The sequence below is a fragment of the Salminus brasiliensis genome, chromosome 9, assembly GCF_030463535.1.
Source record: "Salminus brasiliensis chromosome 9, fSalBra1.hap2, whole genome shotgun sequence".
NCBI classification, from domain to species: Eukaryota; Metazoa; Chordata; class Actinopteri; order Characiformes; family Bryconidae; genus Salminus; species Salminus brasiliensis.
This window is the reverse complement of record NC_132886.1, coordinates 13937705-13958746: the sequence shown is the minus strand read 5'-3', so window position 1 is coordinate 13958746 and position 21042 is coordinate 13937705. Positions and strand designations below refer to the sequence as shown.

The window sequence follows — 21042 nt, the reverse complement described above, 5'->3', positions numbered from 1 at the left end:
AAAATAATGCAAACAAGTTACATTCCATTACTTTGGATTACCGGTCTTAATCAAAGTCCTGGAATTAAATACAGACAAGGAAAAGCTCATTTTTAGTAAGACAACTTTAGTCACTTTAACCGGACACAAGACAAATTGGACAACAGTACTGTTGGCTGAAGCTATTCTACAGCACAAGTCTGTGGTCTGAACATCCATTTGAAAATGTTATGAAAAATTAAACAAGAAAATAAAATAAAGTGTGCATTATCCTGCTATTTAATTATCTATTGTTTTTACCAGGTACGTGAGGAATAAGCAGCTGAACGTGTGTCTCACACAAATGAGAATTTATTTCCTAATTTGTACAGTGCAAGTTATGCAAGATGTTATGCGACATGTACACTTGCGAGCAGTAGAAAATGTAGTCATTTGGAGATGCTCCCTCAGATCTCAGTGGTCATAGCAGCCCACAGAAATCAATGGGCCTCATTAACCAACCGTTCATATGAACCGTTCAGATGTCTTCTAAAAACTCACTTACACACACAGAGTCTTACACAGAGTCTGACATTCGCCAACAATTTCCTTGGGGCTTGTTCAAAAACCCTTAAACAGGACTTTTTGCAGAACTTCTCAAACATATTTAGGAAATGTCTTATGAAGACATTCCTGGATGAGCCCTTACAAGTTGTAAAATCCAATTTCACACAAAAACCTGTAGCTGATCCAGTTACAGATGATGACTTCTTTTTCACATAATGGCACTCAACTAAAAATTATAATCATTTATATTTTCGATTATATTGTGAAATCAGCTATAGAAACTATTCTTTTTGCTATATAAATAAATATTTTTCCATTTTCACCCCCACATGTGCAATTAAGGGTGAATTTGCAATTTGTCTATGTATGTAATTTGCATCTAAATGTCCTGCTATCTCTTTGCTGCTGCAACACTGAATTTCCCCACTGTGGGACTAATAATAGATTATCTTATCTTATCTTATAATAATGAGAATAATAATAAAATTGTAAACTATGTGAATTTGTATGCGAGAGCCTTTAGCCCTACTCTATTGATCCCTCTGGTTTTATAATTTGTATTTGAAATCTGATTATTGTCTTAAAGAAAAAATTAAAAGTTACCTTATTTGTGTCCTGGGAGACAAAACGCTGTTACTTGTGTTGGGTTCTTACCAAACCCTGTCTGCTGATCCAAATACATAAAACATTTGAAGGGTCTGGTTGTAAAGGCCATTTTTACAGCATGTGTGTACTACACTACACAAGGCTGTGGGAAGAAACTAGATCTAGCTGGAGTAGCATCACAGGGAGACAGAACATTCCTTTCTGAGAGGCTACAAATACAGTAAGATGCAGATATTTCAGCAAAGTATCCCGAGTCACCTAAACATTGTGCTCTGCCAGAGAATAAGAAAAACACACCAAACATCTGTTATTGACCAATATTGACCAAATGTCTGTACATCAAGTCCATATCACGCCCATTTCACAGTGCATCTTTTGTTAAATTATTGAATTATTTTGGTCAAAACTAAGCAGGTCTTTGTTGGGCAGAAACAAGGAAAGGTGCAGCACAACAGCAATATCTAGCAATATAAGCACAACCCTATTTTGCTCATATTCTTCAGCCCATTAAGACACCAAGACACACTTCTCCAAAGAGTGTTAAGTGTCGAGTGCACCTGCATGCCTTGTCATCAGGTATCTATTTTCATACCCTCTGACTGGCTACCTTTACACAGGTCATACAGTCAAACAGCCTCAGCAGCAAACCCTTGTCATCACTCTGATTTCACACTGCTTATTATAAAAGTGTGACCTTCAGGCAATAAAAAAACAAAACAAAAAGAATTAACCATAAAGAGCATTAGTATGGTCCACATCTGTCTAAATATAGCTCAGGATTTATTAATGTGGCACTGTGGACTGAATGTGGACTCTGTACTGTAGTGTTAATGTTAGTGACAACAAAAAGTCCTTATATGAAAGTCCTATAAACCCAAACCTAAAGCCACATTTCAAACCACTTTACTGAATTACTGGTAAAATATGATAAACATTATTAATATAAACATCATTCCTTCCTCTCAAATGTTCAGGAGTGTAAACAGAATCAGTTCTATTTAAATCATTTCTATTTATAAGTGTAGATTCCTCTTTTGGGTTTCAATTCATTCTGCTCTCACTCGCGATTAGTCACACGTTTGCCTGGTCACTTTATTTAAGAGCAGAAGGATGCGAAGAAGACCACAATACAGGCACACGTGTGCAAATACTGGGAGTACCAAGCTTCTGCACTGCAGCTGCATTTCTGTAGGGACCTCAAAAGGGGGGTAATTCAAATTCAATTTGAATTCAAAATGAAAGAATTTTACAATTTAGATTCTCTGAAAAAGCAGCAGAAGTTGTTGGTTTAGTATTTCAAAAAAGTGTGATAACTGAAGTCACTAATACAATATGATGCCACTCGTAAAACACTGCAACTTTCATCTAGCTGACACCTCTGGTTTAGTGCATGATTAAATGGTAACTGGGAAGTACGCATGTTTGTGTGCACACTCAATTAGGAGAAAAATAATCTATTCAGAACTACTCTAGCACCAGAACATCAGGAATTTGCTGTCCTATACATTATATGTCCAAATGTTTGTGGACACCCCTTTAATGGAAGCCTTCAGCTACTTTAAGTCACAGCCATTGCTGACACAGATGCGCAAATGCACACACACAGCCTGTACTACAGAAGTACTGTCAATAGACTAGCATAAACATGAACCTATTGGCACCATGCATACATTTACATTTATGGCATTTAGCTGACGCTCTTATCCAGAGCGACTTACAACGTTACTCGTATTACAGCGGTGGGCCAATTTAGTGTTAATTTAGTCTTGCCCAAGGACTCTTATTGATGTTGCACAGAATAGTCACCCAGACCGGGAATCGAACCGGTGCGCCACACCAACCACTAGAGAGATATATAGACCCAGAATTGAGGTGTGGAGCAATGGAACTGCGCTCTCTGGAATGATGGTTGACGCTCCATCCAGGACTTTTGGGACAAGTTAGGAAGTTGGGGATGAATTGGGGTGATCATCCAATATCCTGACCTCAGTAATGCTCACAGCAATGCCCCAAACGCTAATAGAAAGCCTTCCCTGGACACTAGACAATAAGATAGGGAGAAAAACCGTCTTATGCTTGTGGTAGGAAGCCAGTCCCCCCTCTGGTAAGCAGAGCCATGAATGACTGATGACAGGAGTTAAAAGGGAAGTGACAGGGTGTTGAAGGGGTGCAAAACCTTTGTTGTAGACACATAAACAAGGTGCAGAATTTCAATAGATGTTAGATTTGGGATTAGGGGCTTCAGGCATGTTCCCTCTCCCAAAATGTTGCCATTTCAAAATGATAAATTTAATAAATGTGTGCTCAGAGAAGCTCAGAGAGCACATTTACTAAAGGAAAGTTAACATTTTACATATGAACATTAACTGTTTAAGATAAGATAAGATAGTCCTTTATTAGTCCCGCAGTGGGGAAATTCCCAAAATAAATTATTATTATTATTATTTTTTTTTTTTAAGATAAGTTAAGAACATGTTTCTACACAGTATCCATCCATGGTTTCCTCACAGAAATACCATTTCATTTCCTGTGGTTTTCAGAAGAACTCCAGCCTAACCTTCACCAATCACACGCTCTTACCTTGAACACTTCGGAGAAGAAACCTGAGCCAATCTTCTCGCAGGAGAAGTCATCGATGCGTGCAAGGCTAGACACGGCGCTGCGCAGTGCACGGTACGACGAGGGTCTGATGCGCTGTGCTGTGGGGGCTCCGGGCCCAGAGCCCTCTGGGGCCTCAGCCTCGGGCTCCATCACTGGAGCTCCCTCAGTGCCAAACATGCAGCAAGAGCTTTACATCTCCACAAAAAACAAACAAACAAAAAAACAGACACAGCTGTGGAGAGTGAGGGCATTCACTTAATTCCAGTTAGAAGGAGGTCTGCCAGGTTGTTTTTGAATCATCCACTTAACGCAGAACAAATCTTCAGGTCTTGCGAGTTGTCCACACAGGCATGTTTTCACTGCATGCATGTAGCACACCAGTCCAACCTGCAGAGAGATAGACAGAGAGAGAGAGAGAGAGAGAGAGAGATCACTGCAACATACACCATATGTCCAAAAGTTTACTCATCTACGGGGCTGTATATTCTCTAGTGATATGATATGGATCATGAAACACGTGTTACGATTCGATATATTCTCCCTATATCACATGCCTCCTCCGCCTCTTTTCAAACTGCTGCTGATGCATCGTCACCGGGCAACCAGGGAAAAGAAAGGTACCCAGCTCTGATTTAATGGAATGCAGACATCTGTGCCGGCCAGAATCACTCTGAAGTGATGTGTGGGGGGAGAGAGAGAGAGAGACGGCCATCAACCCATCCAAGGAAAGTGCAAGACCGACTGCGCTCTCTCAGACTTCGGCTGCCGATAACAGACAGCTTGTCTGTGGGGTCATAGTGGAATCACCTTAGTCTGCTGGACCACTCAGAGCTCTCATGAAAAGACACCATCATATTTTAAAAATTAATAAAAGAAAAGTGACTTTTTATCCAATCAGAACAGTGGGATCTGAGGACAGTACAACGCAGCTATCTAGCTAACTAAATGAACCACTGTCTGACATCAATATTTACATTTAAACTATTCATTAAAAATTCATATGTTGTTGGAGAATCGATACAGCATTGCAAAACATAATATTGTGACATACTTCAACATACCGATAAGGGCTAAGGGCTGGTGTAGCTACAGGTTTTCATTTCAAGCATCCTAGCAGACGCACACCTGTATAACCACTCAACCTGCTGATAAAGCAAATAGAACTTGAAGATAAGACTGGACAATCTTGCTCTAATAGCTCCCTCTCAGAACTTACATATGCATTAAACTGTATTACATGAAGAGTTATGAATACACTGCCAGTATCACTGCTATGTGATCAGTTTCTGAGACCGTTTTGGCCTAAAACCAATTTTAGATTTCAAGCAGGTCAGATGCCCCCCTACCTCCCCAGATGTGCACCATATACAACCATCAACATTACATATAAAAGTTTAGCAGACACATGCAGACTCTCTGCCTCAGACAATACGTTTGTCTACAATGAACCATTTCACACCAAACCACTCTGAGAACTTTGTTTACACTCCAAAACACTAACGGGACTCCCCTTTAATAGAGAGCTTGCCCTGCCTTCACAGCCACTACTGCAGCAACATCCACTACACATCTGGGAAAGCTGCACAAGGCTGTAAGGATTTGATTGCACTCAGCCAAGAGAGCACTAGTCTGTTTTGGATCACGAACACCACTCCAACTCATCCCGAAGCTACTGGACCAGAGACGCAGCTTCACTGCTCCCCTGTCCAAAGCAGGGAGGCTTTCCACCCCACTAGCTGAGGCTTCACATTGGGCACTGTGGCCTTAGGCTGCTCCAGAGAGTCCAGAGATAATACACGCCGTGTGTGCAGTTAAACGCCTGTGTCAGCAGTAGGTGCACCTTAGAATGGGTGTCATGATACTTTTGCACATATAGTGATCTATCCGCGCTTGCACTGCACTGCACTGCATGGCCTCATGTGCTGCTCGCTCTGCTGCAGTCCTCAAGTTTGCGAGGGCTAAAGCATCTCCGTGTGGCTAATCGTGAACTGCCCACCCAGCTGGGGCTAGTCAAGCGTTTGCGCAGCAAACAGCAAGTAGATAAGTTTGCACTTTTCCGCCGCCCCGCTGGTCAGAAAGCGGAGGAGAAGCGCGTGCATCTGCTCATGCATTATACATGCAGCTCACCGAGCCGCAGCGGCCACTGCAGAGTTCACAAAACAGCGCGCGCAGTGAAGAGCTCTCCCCAGTTTCGATTATTTCGGCCTTCGAGCCTCCGGATAAGCAAGAGCGCGAGCATGACTTTACCTGCGCTGCGTCTTTCCGCGGCTCCCGAGTCTCGTGCTCCGCAGAGGTGTGTGGGAACATGTAAAGCCCGTCAGGTTAGCACCGCACACCCTCGGTATGTGTCGGTTCTCCGCGCTGCTCGCGGAGTCTGCGCCGGTAAACTCGCAGGAAAAGCTGCGTGAAGCTACGGAGGACCTTATTGGAAGCTCGTGGCGCGGGGGCGGGTCCCGGGCGCGCACGCAGCGTCACCGTGCGGGGGCGCGCGCCGGAACTGCTGCGCTTACAAGTAGTCCAACCTCACTAAACGGCCCTATATTACTATATACGGTCTCGTTCTGACTGTTTGACATGATATGAATCTAGCAGAGGTTCTTAACATTGTATCAAAATTGTATGATAAATGCACCAATAGAAAAGCTTTACAATGAATAGATGCAAGTTTAGGGTGATATATATACGTCACTTTTTATTATTTTAAAATATTTTGTAGTTATTTATTTTCTCACTGTCATCTCCTCCAGGTCATTGTGGGGCATATGTATATATATATATATATATATATATATATATATATATATATAATTAAATATATTATAGTAATTATATAAAAAGGTAAAGGTAAAGGTGCACATATTTGTGTCCTCCGCATTTAACCCATCTGTGGTAGTGAACACACACACACTAGTGAACTAGGGGCAGTGAGTACACACACACCCAGAACTTATATATATTTATGTATATAAGTAAAGTTATGCTATATTGAATACATATTAATTTCCCCCATTGATAAGGAATAACTTCAGCCAAATGTTTCTGTTGGCTGATGATCAGTCCTGCTCAATGGGTTGAGGGAATTGTGAATCGTGGCTGATTCCTCCTTACAATACTGCTTGGTCCAGTGATAGTGGTGAGCTTCCTTACATGAACTGCTCTTTTTAGGCACTTCCCCTTCCAAAGTCCATGTCTGGACTTTGACTTGGCCATTTCAAAGTGTTGAATGTCTCAGGCTTAACCATTAGTGGTGCGTGTATAGGATTGTTGTCCTATACATGCATGTTGACCCACTTACTGAAACCTAACCTTTGCAGGTAGAACCCATCATGTACAAGTTAACTAATAATGACAAGGTGTCCTGGACCCAAGGCAGCAAAGCAACCTCAAACCCTGATACTGCCACCCTCATACTTAACAGTTGGGATGAGGTGCTTATGTTGTAATGCAGTGTATGTTTTTCACCAAATCTACCGCTTTTTACTGAAAATAAAATATTCTTTTGGGGATTTATCTGATGTTGAGAGGTGCTGGGTTTACCCCTGGTCACTTCATGTGTCTTGAGTATCAAGATTATATCTGGATAAAGCTAAACCACATAAAAATGCAGGTGTACACACATTTAAAACTGATCGGATCAAATCTGATAACTCAAATCACTTCAGGAGAGGGTCTGAGACGCATTTAAGACAACCAAAATCCTCTCCCAGTACAACGGAAACACCATTTATAACTACCATGCAATGAGCAAATGTGCATATTTCATCCTACACAGCGTCCAGATTTCAGTCTGACTAACCGAGTGTAAATGCATGTAGTTCAAATCTTATCAGGATACAATACATATACTGGCCACATGTAGTGACCAGGTGTAAATGGGGTCAAAGACACAGCCTTCATCTGAATAGCTCTAGGGTACTGACTTTAAACACTAATGGGGTCTCATCAACTCCTTAACTGGCTAACTGGCTAACTTCATACAGCAAAATAAAGAAAACCAAATGAATGATGGCAAAAAAATGACAAACACATGAGAATTTGAAACCTGCAGGAACACTGGCTTTCTCATAGGCCATGTGGAAGGCAAGTCCCAAATGGGCAGTTTACACTACTCATGACTTTTGCAGCTGACTAATAACCTACACTAGGCCAACAAATCTGCGGAGAAGAGTCTCATGGTGAATTGGAGTTAGCAGCGCACTGCTATATATCACCACATATCCACATGCCTGACATTATAACACGGCCTAGCAGAACTTTGGCCCTGTTATTGCTCAAGGTGCCATTCAAAGTGCACACACGAATAACACACAACGTGTCCCCGTATCACGCCAAGACCACTATATATTATTCATTATCTCCTTTTATGGGCTTGCTTATTCACGGCTTGGTGACTTATAAAAGCAATGTGAGAAACGTAATGCCAGGGTGACACCATTGTGTGGACAAAGCAATGATGTTTAAATTATTAAACAAGACTGTTAAGTTATTTATCACTTCTGAAATAGTTTTCTATTTGGTGATGAGTCAAAATGGAGAGAACTCATTGTTTTGGCCTCTACTCAAACTCACTAAATGAGCAGTTCTTACTAGAGCTACGCAGTATGACTTTCATAAACACAGACAACATGCTTCAGATACAGCAAGTTCCTCCATTGTTTCAGATGCGAGTTGCTCTATAGACACTGGGTCATATGACGTGACCTTTTCAACTCGCTATGTTGCCACAATTGACTCCCATGTAACAACCAGACCATCACTCTGAACCATTCACAGCCTTCACACAAGCAGTTAGGATGCCAAACCACAACCAACAGCCCAATAAAGACGTCACATGTTAAATGAAGCGTGACTTTGCCGGCTTATTAAAATGAGACAGATGCGAATACACAGAGCTCGTTAAATTGTTCCTCTAGGTGTTTAATGGCTGAAGGTTCACTGAGCAAGTGTACTGTCAGTATCATAACAAAGCCTTGTATCTCCAAAATGGAAATTTAAAAGGGGGAGAAAAAAAAGAATGTAATTTAATGTAGCAAATGATTTTAATTCAAGTCAATTTTCCACTTGTATTTACTGGATGGAACAAAGAAGACCTCTAACATCGGGATATAACGTAGAGTTGCCATCGAGTGACCGTTAACCAATGGCCTTCCATATGAGTTCATGCTACCGTAGAATAACTATGATGTTTTACACCGATCAGCCATAGACAGGTGAAGTGAAAAACATAATTAAGGGATTATGTGAACGGGTAAGGATCCAAGCCACTCTGACAAGGGCCAAACTGTGATGGCTAGTCAACTGGGTTGGAACAATACATCAGACAGGTCTTGTGGAGTGTTCCTGGCATGCAGTGGTCAGTACCTTTCAATAAAATAAAGAACAAAGAAGTACAAAGAGCGAACTGGCGTCAGGGTCCTGGGCACTCAAGACTTATTAATGCGATCCATGGAGGCCCCACCTCACAACTTTGTGGAGACCATGCCTCAACAGGTCAGAGCTGTCTTGGAAGAACCCTTTGTAGCAAATTCACCCTTATTCTTTATTAAGGTTTTAAGGTTATGGCTGATCAGTGTACATTTGCTTACATTTTAGAGTGAACAGTTGGAGTGAACAGTATTTTTAGAAAGAGTACCCTGACTGCAGAAGGTTTGAAAACCCTATTTACTGAGAGTGATTAGCTACAGGTTTATGCCTCTGGATCAGGAGGGAGCCTTGCCTGACAAGACCTTTTAGGGTGAATTAATTTTTTTGTAACTAGAGAAAATAACATTGAGGTTGAGAGGCCTTTCAGGGATTTCCAGTGCAATTTGATTCTGCTGCAGGGCTAACAGTCCAGTAGATTCATATCGCTTTGAAGTAAATAGAGCAGTATTACTACAGACTATTCCAAACTGTTTTGGACCCTTTCTGTTGGTCTGTCCATCATGGAACGTTTCCACAATGGAATGTTCCCAGATGGTGTAAAACCGTAGTAGGAGGTTTTGATCTGACAGAGTCGTTATGTACATGTAAGTGATAAATATGTGTGCACACATGGGATAATAAATACAATATATATGTGTGAGTAAATATAAGTGATAAATGTGTTGTGTCAGACAAAGTGTGTGTGTAGTCTTCTTCCTGTGGTTTCGGAGCTCCAGCTGTCTCAGACAGACACTTGAGGCTCCCGGTGGGCAGCTGGGGGTGGAGGAGCACCTGGAGGCTGCTTATCCCAGACAACCCTGCTCTTCTCTGGGGGAAAATCGAGGATGAGATGATGCTTTGCCCAGGCCTAAGACTATATAACATCCTACTGCAATTTCAAGGGCCCATTTACATACTTTTTCCATGTGTTTTTTATTTTCCCTGTCCATAGCAGCCATATAGGAAAATATATATGTACAAATGAAGCTGGGAAAAAATCAGTTCAGTTTGATGCCATTTACATGTGATCAGCAGTTGTAGCATCTCAGCCTGTCAGATTGTGGTAAGTACTGTCGTTACAGCACTCTACAGCTCTGCAGCGGTGCTATTGGAGTGGAAGATGATGAGTAAATGATGAAATTGTAAAAATTGTGCTGTCCCTGGCTGTCAAGAAGCTTTCCCAAATATTCCCACTGCTAAAGGAATTGCAGACTGAATGAATTGAAACAGTGTTGTTCACCAACACATTCACTCTCCACCTAAAACCTACCACTGGACTACATGCTGACCGTGTCTAGTGTTATTCATACCAGATGAATGTAGATTAAGGCGGTGTGTAACTCCTGGGCGGAGTGACTTGTAAGGCTCCCAACAGGAACTGCAGAAACAGTTCTGAGTTTACTGCCATAGAGAGCACAGTAAACACACACTGTCAGCTATCTAACACACATATCATGAGCAGGTGCGGCCTTTCAGCACTGTTGTTTGACTGTGTTCGTTACTGTAGTATCAACTGAAGCAGCAAGTACTGTACATATTGAGCAAGGCATAGACAGTACAGAACTATCATCATTATCATCATCAGGGTTTATTTATGCTTGCCATAAAGTATTCAGAATCCATGTAATCCATGTAAACAGTAATCCATGTTAATATAAGGACTTAGCTTTACATGTAAATGTCTTGAAGGGATGATATATGATATAATTGAATTGAAAACTCGAGTTTTCTCGCTTAAAAAAACAAAAATAATAATAATTTGATTAAGATGTTTCAATACCCAGTCCGAACAGTCCATTTACGTTTAAAATCTAGGCATCAAGAGGGTCCTGTTTTGTATTAACTGTTTTGTCAAATTTATTTCTAAACTTTATTCTGTCTGAGTGTTTTAGCCTGGACTGCTTTTTCAAAGAGGCGGCCAATCCAAACATTGAGGCCACTGACATATATTAGTCATAAGCGGACAGTATACCATATCGTTACACACCTGAAGCCATTTAAAACCCTGAATACCAGGTTCATGTGGCATGGGGAACTGGGTTAGAGCAAAAACATAGACCATGGCCTTGAGGACTGTCTATACCATAGACGATATTTACATGGCCATGTAAATTTAGTTAAACAGGCTTTAAACTGGACCTTTAAAATTAGTCTAAAATACACGGATCAGCCACAACATAACAGTACCTCATGCCTAATACTGAGTAGGACCCCTTGTAGCCCCACAACAAATTTGACCATTCAAGGTACGATACCAATACGTTAACATCAGATCCTTTAAGTCCTGTAAGTTGTGAGGTTGGGCCTCCATGGTTAGCATCAATGAGCCTCAGGTGCCCATGATCCGGTCACTGGTTTACTGGTTATCCTTTCTTGGACCACTTTAGAGAAGTACTGACCATTGCATATCAGAAAATGTTTTGGAGATGTTCGGATCACAGTTTGGTTGTTGTTAAAGTGTCTCAGGTCCTTACGCTTGCCCATAAATCCTGCCTTGATGCCACTGTAGATGATAAGATTGTTTGTTTGAGTTTGATGGTTTAACTGGTCAAATTGGATGACCAGCTTTACCAAACTGCTCTTAACCCAGGATCACCAGCTTGGTCAAAGGGGTCATGGTGACAGACCAGCTGGTTCATCCAACTCGAATGAAAACATAAGCTATTCTGGTCAAAAGCTAAACTGGTTACCCAGCTTTTACCAGCATAGTGTATGTTTCACCTCGATGATCAATTTTTCAACCACCCTGACCATCTGAGACCCTGGTCTCGAGCTGGATTTTTCAGATGGGACACTGTTTCACTGAAGCTTTCAGTGAAGGTCCAGTCCCACATAGCACCAGGTAATTGAGACTATGCTGCCTCCTAGAGGTATCCCCCAGCACTGCAGCACTCTTCCTAGCATATGGAGCACAGTACAATGCGTTATCGAGCTGCTTATGCATTAGGTGGCCTTCGAACTAGTGAATACAGAAAGGGTGAGATAGGGTGAGATGTCCTGTAATACACTGTTACAGCGGAGATGACAGGTCAGTCGTGAGTATAGGCTTATTACAAGCACGTTAATAATTAGTAACATACCTATCTTTTTATGTCTTTATAGATTATATCCTGGAGCAACCTGAGGGCAGGGCAAAGTTTACAGCACTGTATGACTACAAAGTTTCCCCGTCAAATAAAACACCCCCACCCGGTGCATGCTGGGACTGATACTTTTGCAATACTGTCTCTTCCTCATCACACCACAGCGCTGCAGGATGGGGTTAACGCTGTGGGAAAATCTCCAAAAGTGTCTCTTTCGAGCTGTCTCAGGATTCTTCCTCCTTCTGTTTCGGCTGTTTTTGCGTCAAGTGCCGGCCAAAGCCACCAAACTCCCTCCCATCAGAAACCCCCTGCTCACTGTGCCTGCAGTGCAGCTGGCAGAGAAAATCCGCCGGAGAGAGGTTTGGACACATACTCACCCTCATTACACCCTACATCCTAGAACGACCGAGGACAAGGACAGTGCAGTGCGTTCCTGTTAGCAGCTTAGTTTCTGGAGAGCTGAGAAATAATGTAATAGGAGAATATCAAACAGGTGACTTGTGGGAAGTGTAGTTTTTACTGTTCCTGTGGAGATACGCCTACAGCAGTTACAGAAGATCATTATTACTAACAGTCATACTAATAGTAATGATATATGCTATACACTACTCACTGCTTACCAGAATTTCCCAACAGCTAACTATGCCTCACTTTTAGTGAGTAGTGTAATTTATTTACACATATACGCACCTACAGGAGCTTTTATGACATCACATTCTAAAATCCATAGGCATTACTATGGAGTTACCCCCCCCCCCCCCCCCCCTTTTCCGGCTATAACAGCTTCCACTTTTCTGGCAATGCTTTCTACATGATTTTGGAAGGTGTCTCTGGCATGTTTTGCCCATTTATCCAGAAGAGCGTTTGTGAGGTCAGACGAGAGGGTCAGGGCTCTGTGCTAGCCAGTCAAGTTCTTCCATCTCAAGCAACCATTTCTTTATGGACCTTGCTTGGTGCACTGTGGTACAGTCATGCTGGAACGGAAATAGGCCTTTCCTAAAAGGAAAGCATTCAACTACTACCCCTAAAAAAACAATCCCATAGCATTATCCTTCCTCCATCGAACTTTACAGTTGGCACAATGCAGTGAGGCAGGTGACATTCTCCTGGCATTCATCTAACTCAGGCTCATTTATCAGAGTGCCAGATAAAGAAGCTTAATTCGTCTCTCCACAGAGCATGTTTCCACTGCTCCAGAGTTCAATGACGGCGTGCTATACAACACACCATTCGCCGCTTGCCATTGGGCTTGGTGATATAAAGCTTGCATGCAGCGTCTTGGCCATTAAAACCCATGCCATTAAGCACTATGTAGCTCAGCACTCAGCAACCCCATTCAGTAACATGGTCCAGATTAATTGCTTTGGTTCCTAAAATTATCGCTTTTTGGTAATAACACTGTACCACAGCTAAATGCAGGGTGGCGTTATAACCCCTTTAGCCCTCACCTGGCATTAGGCATGAGGCCAAATGTTATCTGCTCCAGAGAGTTCTATTTTATTGGGAATACTTCTGTACAGGGACAAGACAAGCTGTATGTGTGCATTTGCACATCTGTGTCAATGGTTGCAACTTAAAGTAGCTGAATGCATTCAGTTACCAATTTTTTGATTGCCTTTTCTTTCCTTTGCTTGGAAACTGTATTAATCGTGTGTTTTGATAAGAAATGCAACAGTTGGAAGGTGGTCCTGACTTGTCTCTGGTACACACAGAGCAAGATCAAGTGAGCCGCCATCCAACCCATGTTTCTTTTTGTTGAGGGCATAGTTGTGTAACCACTGGTCCACGTCCACACCCTCTTCTTAGAAGAAGCTAGAAAAATACCAGCTTACATTCACGCTGACAGTGCATAGACAGTTTCCACATGTTCTCCCCCGTTTGTCCTGATCATAGGTAACCAGTGTAGAGGTGGTGCAGGCCTATATTGACAGGATCCAAGAAGTGAATCCACTGATCAATGCTGTGGTTAAGGACAGGTGAGTCTTGGCCTTTATAGTCAATGCTCCCCTCACCAAGTTGTGCCTGTCTCTGTCTGTGAAATGACACATACAAATAAGTGAAGAATCTCTACATATGCACACTTTAATGCACAATTACTGTTTATTTGCTAAATGTAATAAACAAGAGCATAAAGGTTCTGGTATATTTTGTATTTTGCATCCAATTTTACTGCATTTAATTAAGGTTGACCACCTAAAAAATGAAAAAACACCATTTTAACAGGGGCGTCCAAACTTTTTCCTAAGGATCTACAAGGATTCGACTGCCCTAAAGAATTGTTCTAAAGAAACACATGTTCTTGGACTGTCTTGTATTAGCCTCTCTATTTGTTTAAAGACTGAGTTCAGTGTAACATTTGCAAGGGACACTCGTTTACATTCATTTAAATGAAGTTCATTGCATGGCTCTCAGGCCACAGCCATGGATATGTTGTCTATATTGCTCTTGGTAAATAACCCTACTACTTCTTATACATCTATGTCTTTACCTGATCATGACTGTTTTTATAACATCTTCTATAAGGTAGCTTGTCCATGCCTCTCTCAGGTTCTCTGCGGCTCTGTCAGAAGCAGCTCATGCGGACCAGCTGATAGATGAGGAGACAGGGGGTGAAGATGCACTTGCAGACCGACTTCCTCTGCTGGGCGTGCCTTTATCCGTCAAAGAATCCTTTTTCTTACAGGGTAAAAACACTGTAATACAATGACCACAAACAAAAGGCTTTATTCAGCATCACAATCACTCAGTGCTGTTTGAAGATTTCTTTGAAGTTCGTATTTGTGGTAGATATCAATGCATTAGCAGTTTGATGTTTAGTGTGTCTATCACTTTGATGTAGAAGATCTAAGAGAATACAGTTCTGTAGCACTGTATCATAGACAAACTTTAGTTTTAGAGTAAGAAGGAAAATCTAGAACAGGCTTCTTCTCATCTGGCTCTGTGAAAAATCATGTCTAGTCCATGAAAAACATCTATATCAATAGATGGCTGATGTCAAAACTTTCTTATGTGGCATTGCTCTTTAGAATGCCTTGTAGCACCTTTATTTTTAAGAGATGTCTTAAAAATAAAGGTGCTACAAGGCATTCTAAAGAGCAATGCCACATAAGAAAGTTTTGGTTCTAATAAGTAAGAAGAACCTTCAGATTAGTAAAGAACCTTGACTTCTTTAAACCTTTAAAAGGTTTTCACCAGAGAGAAGGGACTCAAGTCACATGACTGAACTCAAGTCAGACACAAATTCAATAACTTGAGATTTGCTCGACTAACACTGATAAAAGACTTGAATTGACTTTGACTTGATATTCATGGCTTGAGACTTGACTTCCAAAGGACCTCATTGCCATAAAGCTATATGATTTTGTACACACAGTTGAATTAAGAAGGAATGTATAATTTGAGTTCTTTATATGTATAAAGTTAGTAAAGAACTCAAATTATACTACCTCTAGTATTGTGTACCCCTGGTAACTGTACTTGCTTTTTTCTTCTGGACTGTCTCCTGCAGGTATGCCCTGCTCTACAGGGCTGGTCTCTCGAGCTCAGTTCCTGGCCAGTGGAGACGCCCCCACTGTAGCTTTGTTGAAACGGGCTGGAGCCATTCCTTTAGGAGTGACCAATACCCCCGAGCTCTGCATGTGGATGGAGTCTAGCAACAACCTGTATGGCATCACCAACAACCCTTATGACTTACAGAGGATGTGTGGAGGAAGCTCAGGTAGGCCACTTACAGCATAGATACTATATAACCATCATTATAGAATAATGGTTACATCTGTGGGTGGACATCTCTGAAATTTTAACAGTTTTAATTCTTTATTAAATGAGTCAGTGCCTTAAGAAAAAAAAATGTCTAAAAATAGACTTGGAATTAAACTTTGGACAAAAACTAAAACATGTGCAAGGAAAATGTTGGAAATTGTATTTTGGTCATTGTATTACACAGTTCTGATCTCTGCGGCAGCTAATATAGGAAACCCCATGTAGGGCTTTAAGACGACACTACTGATAATAATACAGTGAAAGCTTGATAGCTTCTTATTTATATTAATATATACATTTGTTCAGAAGTTTGCATACACTATGCATACACTATTACTACATAATGGACATGAATGTAATTATAGGGTTTTCAATGATCTTAGGCATTACTGGGCTTTCTGGTGCAGAATGAGTGTACAACATACTCCTAAAAAAACTTGTACTTACACCCACTTACAGAAAGTTCCAAATGCCTTAACTGGCTATGGTCTTAACCTCCTGTCAGTGATTGTGATTGACTACAGACAAAAGCTTCTCTGTGCTCTGTCTGCATTGAACTGACCAACACACAGTATTATGGGAACATGCAAGAATAGTGCCATTCTAAGAAGGATGATCATAGAAGTCAGGAATGTCTCTTGGAGCCCTTTTAAACAACTGGAGATTCCAAGGTCATCAGTTCAAACAGTAATACTTTAGCAAACAAGACCCATAAGCCGTCAGCCATAAGCCTGAGAGGTAACTGGTTTGGATGGTCAGGAACAATCCAAAAACTAACCAGAGATGTATGTTGTCATTCATTCTGTCCCAGAAAACAAATAATTGTGTTTTGTCTATATATATATATATATATATATATATATATTTATGTATCAGATGTCTATTTTGCTTTGCAGGTGGAGAGGGCAGTATTCTGGCCAGTGGAGGAGCAGTGATAGGGATTGGTTCGGACATAGGGGGCAGCATCCGTATGCCCAGCTTCTTCAACGGCATATTCGGACACAAGGGAACAACAGGTTCATTACCTGAATACATCTTAACTGTATCATGAAAAGATTGGATATCATTGATGATTGTGCATGGGGTTGTGTGACCCATATTTATAGAACCAGTGACATCTTTGGACTCACCATCTCATGACAAGTGCTATAAATATTTACCTTCTAGCAAATAGATCTATTTAGACCAACTCTACCTCCTCACGGCTCAAAAGCATTAATGAGTGTAAGAACGCCCATTTAAGAGCAAAGGCAAAGAGACACATAACTTAAATATGTTTTAATATTTTGAGCTTATCATTTTGTTTATTTGGATGGAAAGCAGAAACTGGTCCTAGGTTTGTATTATTGCCATTTTTTTATAATAATAAGTGTGTGATATTAAACCCCTATACTACGTTCTTTGCAGGAATAGTGTCTAACGATGGGCAGCACCCCCCTAACTCTGGACGGCAAGATGAATATTTGAGTACGGGCCCAATGTGCCGCTATGCTGAAGACCTGCTGCCTATGCTTAAGATACTGGCTGGACCCAATGCAGAAAAGTAAGTATACACATGTACACATATGGACACACATATGTTTGTTTACAGTTAGAAGAACTGTAAAAGCACCTGCATGTCATCTGCTGTATCTTGTCCACAGGCTTTCCCTGTCCACAGAAGTGGACCTGAAGAAGCTGCGTTTCTTCACAGTAGTAGACGATGGTGGGTCCCCACTGACCTCACCTGTTGACAAACAGCTTGTTGAAGCACAAAGAAAGGTGAATCTGCATATCTTGAAATACATTCCCAAAAATATTTGGACAGTGACATAATTAATTGTAATTGTAATTTCCTCTGTGCACCACCATATTTTAAGAATGCAGTCACTCCATTTTCATTAACTCAAAAGCAATCACTATTTCATGGCAAATGAAGGAAGTTACTGAGAAAATAAATGTTTTGAATTTTCATTTAGTAGCTGTTCTGAGAAATTCTCAATATGTGGTCCAAAGGGTGGATGATACAAGCGAAGAATGCGATCAGTATTTTGATGTTTTTGCCATTTATTGACGTTGGATTTAGATGTTTCATGTAATCTCTCAAACATGGACAGTAAATGCTATAAAGTATTTAGTAACACCTATAACTTATATGTAAAATACTGTGTGTAATTATGACATTTACATTTACTGCATGTGGCAGATTTTCTAACCCAGCGCAAGTAACAGTATATAAAAATCAAAGCAAACCAGAGTACTTTTGATACCTAAGTCTATTTAAAATCAATTACTTTGTACTTGTACTCATGTAAAATCATAAATAGAGGACCAATGCTCAATTTCCTTGAGTAAAGATTGAGTAAGGATTTGCCCACTACAGTGTTATCAACTATGCTATATCAATCACTATGAGAGTGGAGAATTGAAGCATGGCCCTACATATAGACTCCTACAGTTGTGGGTTAAACACATCCATGGCAGCCATGGTGATAAAAACTGTATTTCTCATTAATTTGTCATCATCAATGTTTGCAGGTGGCTCAGCGGCTGGAGGCTGATCTGGGAGTGAAAGTGAAGGAGATTAGCTTCCCTCAGCTGAAATACGCCTACCAGATCTGGGACACGTATTTGGCTCTGCCTGATGATGAAGGCAAGGTCTGTCTAAGTGCTCCAGACGAGGAAAAGAACATTTAACATAATTATAGGAAAGTTACAGTAGAGCTCCTAACACACAGTATAGGTATAGGCCTAACTTAATGAAGCATAATAATAAGAGGTCAAAGTGATAACCACGCTACCGGTACTCACTCCTGTCTAGGTGGTATGTAAAATAGCCTTCTGTGTGTTTATATGTTTTACAGCCACCACAGCCTTTTGTAGAACTGATGGCAGATGGAGGTCCAGCTGTGTGGCCGGTTTGGGAGCTGATCAAGTGGCTGTTTGGGAAATCTGAGCACACGATCGCTGCCATTGGTAACACAGACCAAATCCAAATAAATCTAAACACTAAAAAACACAGTTAAACACCTTACACCTTTAAGTGTGTCAGACTGGGGCTCTAACAGGCTCAGAGTCTATGTACACACTGTATGTACAACAGCTTTTAGTAACTCCTTCTGATTAGTCAATCCAGCTACTTTTAGCCTTGCCCTTCAGTCTTTTTATTCTTATTTTTTCTTTTTTATATTAATTGCTTAACTGTATCATACAGTACATCTGTCATCTTTCTCCACTTTTTTATTCAGTGTTTGTCTTTTGTCACTTGTTTATAGATGTAAAAAGCTGCCTTTTTAGCTGTAAAGATAATCACATGTTTCCATTTGTACCTCTTCAGGTTTGGCTATAGTGTGGAGCATACAAAGCGCAACACCATCACAGTTTATCCTCCAGCAGAAGGAGGCACTGCAGCACAGCATTGAGGAGGTGCTAGGGTCTAATGGAGTGTTACTGTTCCCCTCTCATCCCCTCCTGGCCCTAAAACACCACCATGCATTACTCACACTATACAACGTCGGATACACAGGTGACACCACACTTGGCCTACACACAAATGATTAATGCCACAAAACTCAGACAGTCCATTTAGGACACTGCCATTTACCAGAGAATGACCTGGGGCTCAGTAAAGACTGGTTCATATGCACTCCGGATGCGGACACTGCACAGCACATGTGCCGTAGCACTGTATGGGTCACATTGCTCTACGTTCATACCTCTTGTGCCACCATCACTTGCGACCACATACTTTTGACTTTTGAGATTTCTTGATGACACATGAACAACTATTTTTTATTAAATTATTATTTAATATTTTAAAATTCAATATTTTGAATATTTTTTCATTATTTTTTTAAAAGCCTGGATTGTGTTCATATTTGTATCCAATGAATCTTAAACTAGTAAGGTTTCTTAAAATGTTTCATTTACAGGGATCTTCAATATCCTCGGCCTGCCAGTTACCCAGTGTCCTCTGGGCCTGAGCAAAGAGGGGTTGCCACTGGGTATTCAGGTGGTGGCAGGGAAGCTGCAAGACCGTCTGACCCTAGCAATGGCTCTTTACCTGCAGAAAGCCTTTGGCGGCTGGAGAGACCCAGGAGCTGCCTGAACTATTCAGCTGATCTTTTGTTAAAGGAAGTTTAAAGGAGAATTGTTGCACTCAGATGAAGTGTAATGAAGGGCTGTTTAGCTTCAGTGCAAAGGTGTTTGTATTTTTTTAATGCTAACCGTAAACAGGGCAAAGAGATTGTGAACAGTGATGTTGGTTATTGTTTTGTACTGGAAAAAAGAAAAACAGTAAAATTGACTTTGACCTAACGTTCCTCTCAGTTGTTGAGTAATTTACCACAGCATGACTAAGATAACAATTTCAACCGTCCTGAGGAATGACTGTCAATATTTCAAAATATGTATTAAAAAGATGAGCATGAGTAAAAGATATTAAAATGTATTAGAAACAAAATCCAGCTTTACAGATCCCAAAATACTCAAAATTCTCCTTCCAAAATTGGGTTATTGGGTTTGCACCACTCCAATGTAGTTCATACTCACTTTGTTTGTCCTGTAGTTCACTTCATCTTCAACCCTCAGTTCTGCTCAAGGCAGCAAAAGCATCTTGACAACGGCCTTCATTAGAACATCCTTCTCTTAAAAAGATACACAACACCAAACACCTCTCCAAGGCCTGAACAATCATTGTGACAGAGCTAAAGAGATTACATATTGAGTATTATATATATATATATATATATATATATATATATATATATATATATATATAACAAAATCATTAATACATTAGAAAAAAATAATGTAAAGGAACAATAAGAGTGTAAGGGGATAGTTTTAATCAACACCTTCAGTAGGCAGGTGGTTTTAATGTTATGGCTGACAGGAGTGTTTTCATGTCCCTGACTGCAGAAGGTTTGTAATAAGACCCTAGGCTGTTTACGGGAAAACTGTGTTTTTGTGAAAGCAAGAAAAAAGTGCAACTACAGAACCCAACATCCCACATCCCTGCCAAAAAAACAAAACAATAGAAAAGATTGACCTGCTTAGCTCTTGACCAGCGTAGGGTATGCTG

General features: G+C 40.8%; 2 protein-coding genes across 3 annotated transcripts in view; one reads left to right on the top strand and one right to left on the bottom strand.

Annotated features, from left to right (window-relative positions):
- tesk1b (testis associated actin remodelling kinase 1b) overlaps nt 1–6146 on the bottom strand; it is a 32788-nt gene extending 26642 nt beyond the window's left edge. For both annotated transcript variants that reach the window (XM_072687521.1, XM_072687520.1), the window contains exons 1-2: nt 5980–6146; nt 3712–4119 (exon numbers count right to left, since the gene is read on the bottom strand). In XM_072687521.1, coding sequence (XP_072543622.1) covers nt 3712–3909 — 198 coding nt within the window. In that variant the 5' untranslated portion in view covers nt 3910–4119; nt 5980–6146. The remainder of the gene's footprint in view (nt 1–3711; nt 4120–5979) is intronic.
- Nucleotides 6147–12352: 6206 nt separating this feature from the next.
- Nucleotides 12353–20276, top strand: LOC140562944 (fatty-acid amide hydrolase 2-B-like). Its single transcript, XM_072688812.1, has 11 exons — nt 12353–12577; nt 14112–14194; nt 14766–14902; nt 15727–15936; nt 16877–16996; nt 17388–17523; nt 17624–17741; nt 18498–18617; nt 18824–18935; nt 19297–19485; nt 19892–20276. The coding sequence occupies exons 1-11, from the start codon at nt 12392–12394 to the stop codon at nt 20065–20067; spliced, it is 1587 nt and encodes a 528-aa protein (XP_072544913.1). The 5' UTR covers nt 12353–12391; the 3' UTR covers nt 20068–20276.
- The last annotated feature ends 766 nt before the right edge of the window (nt 20277–21042 follow it).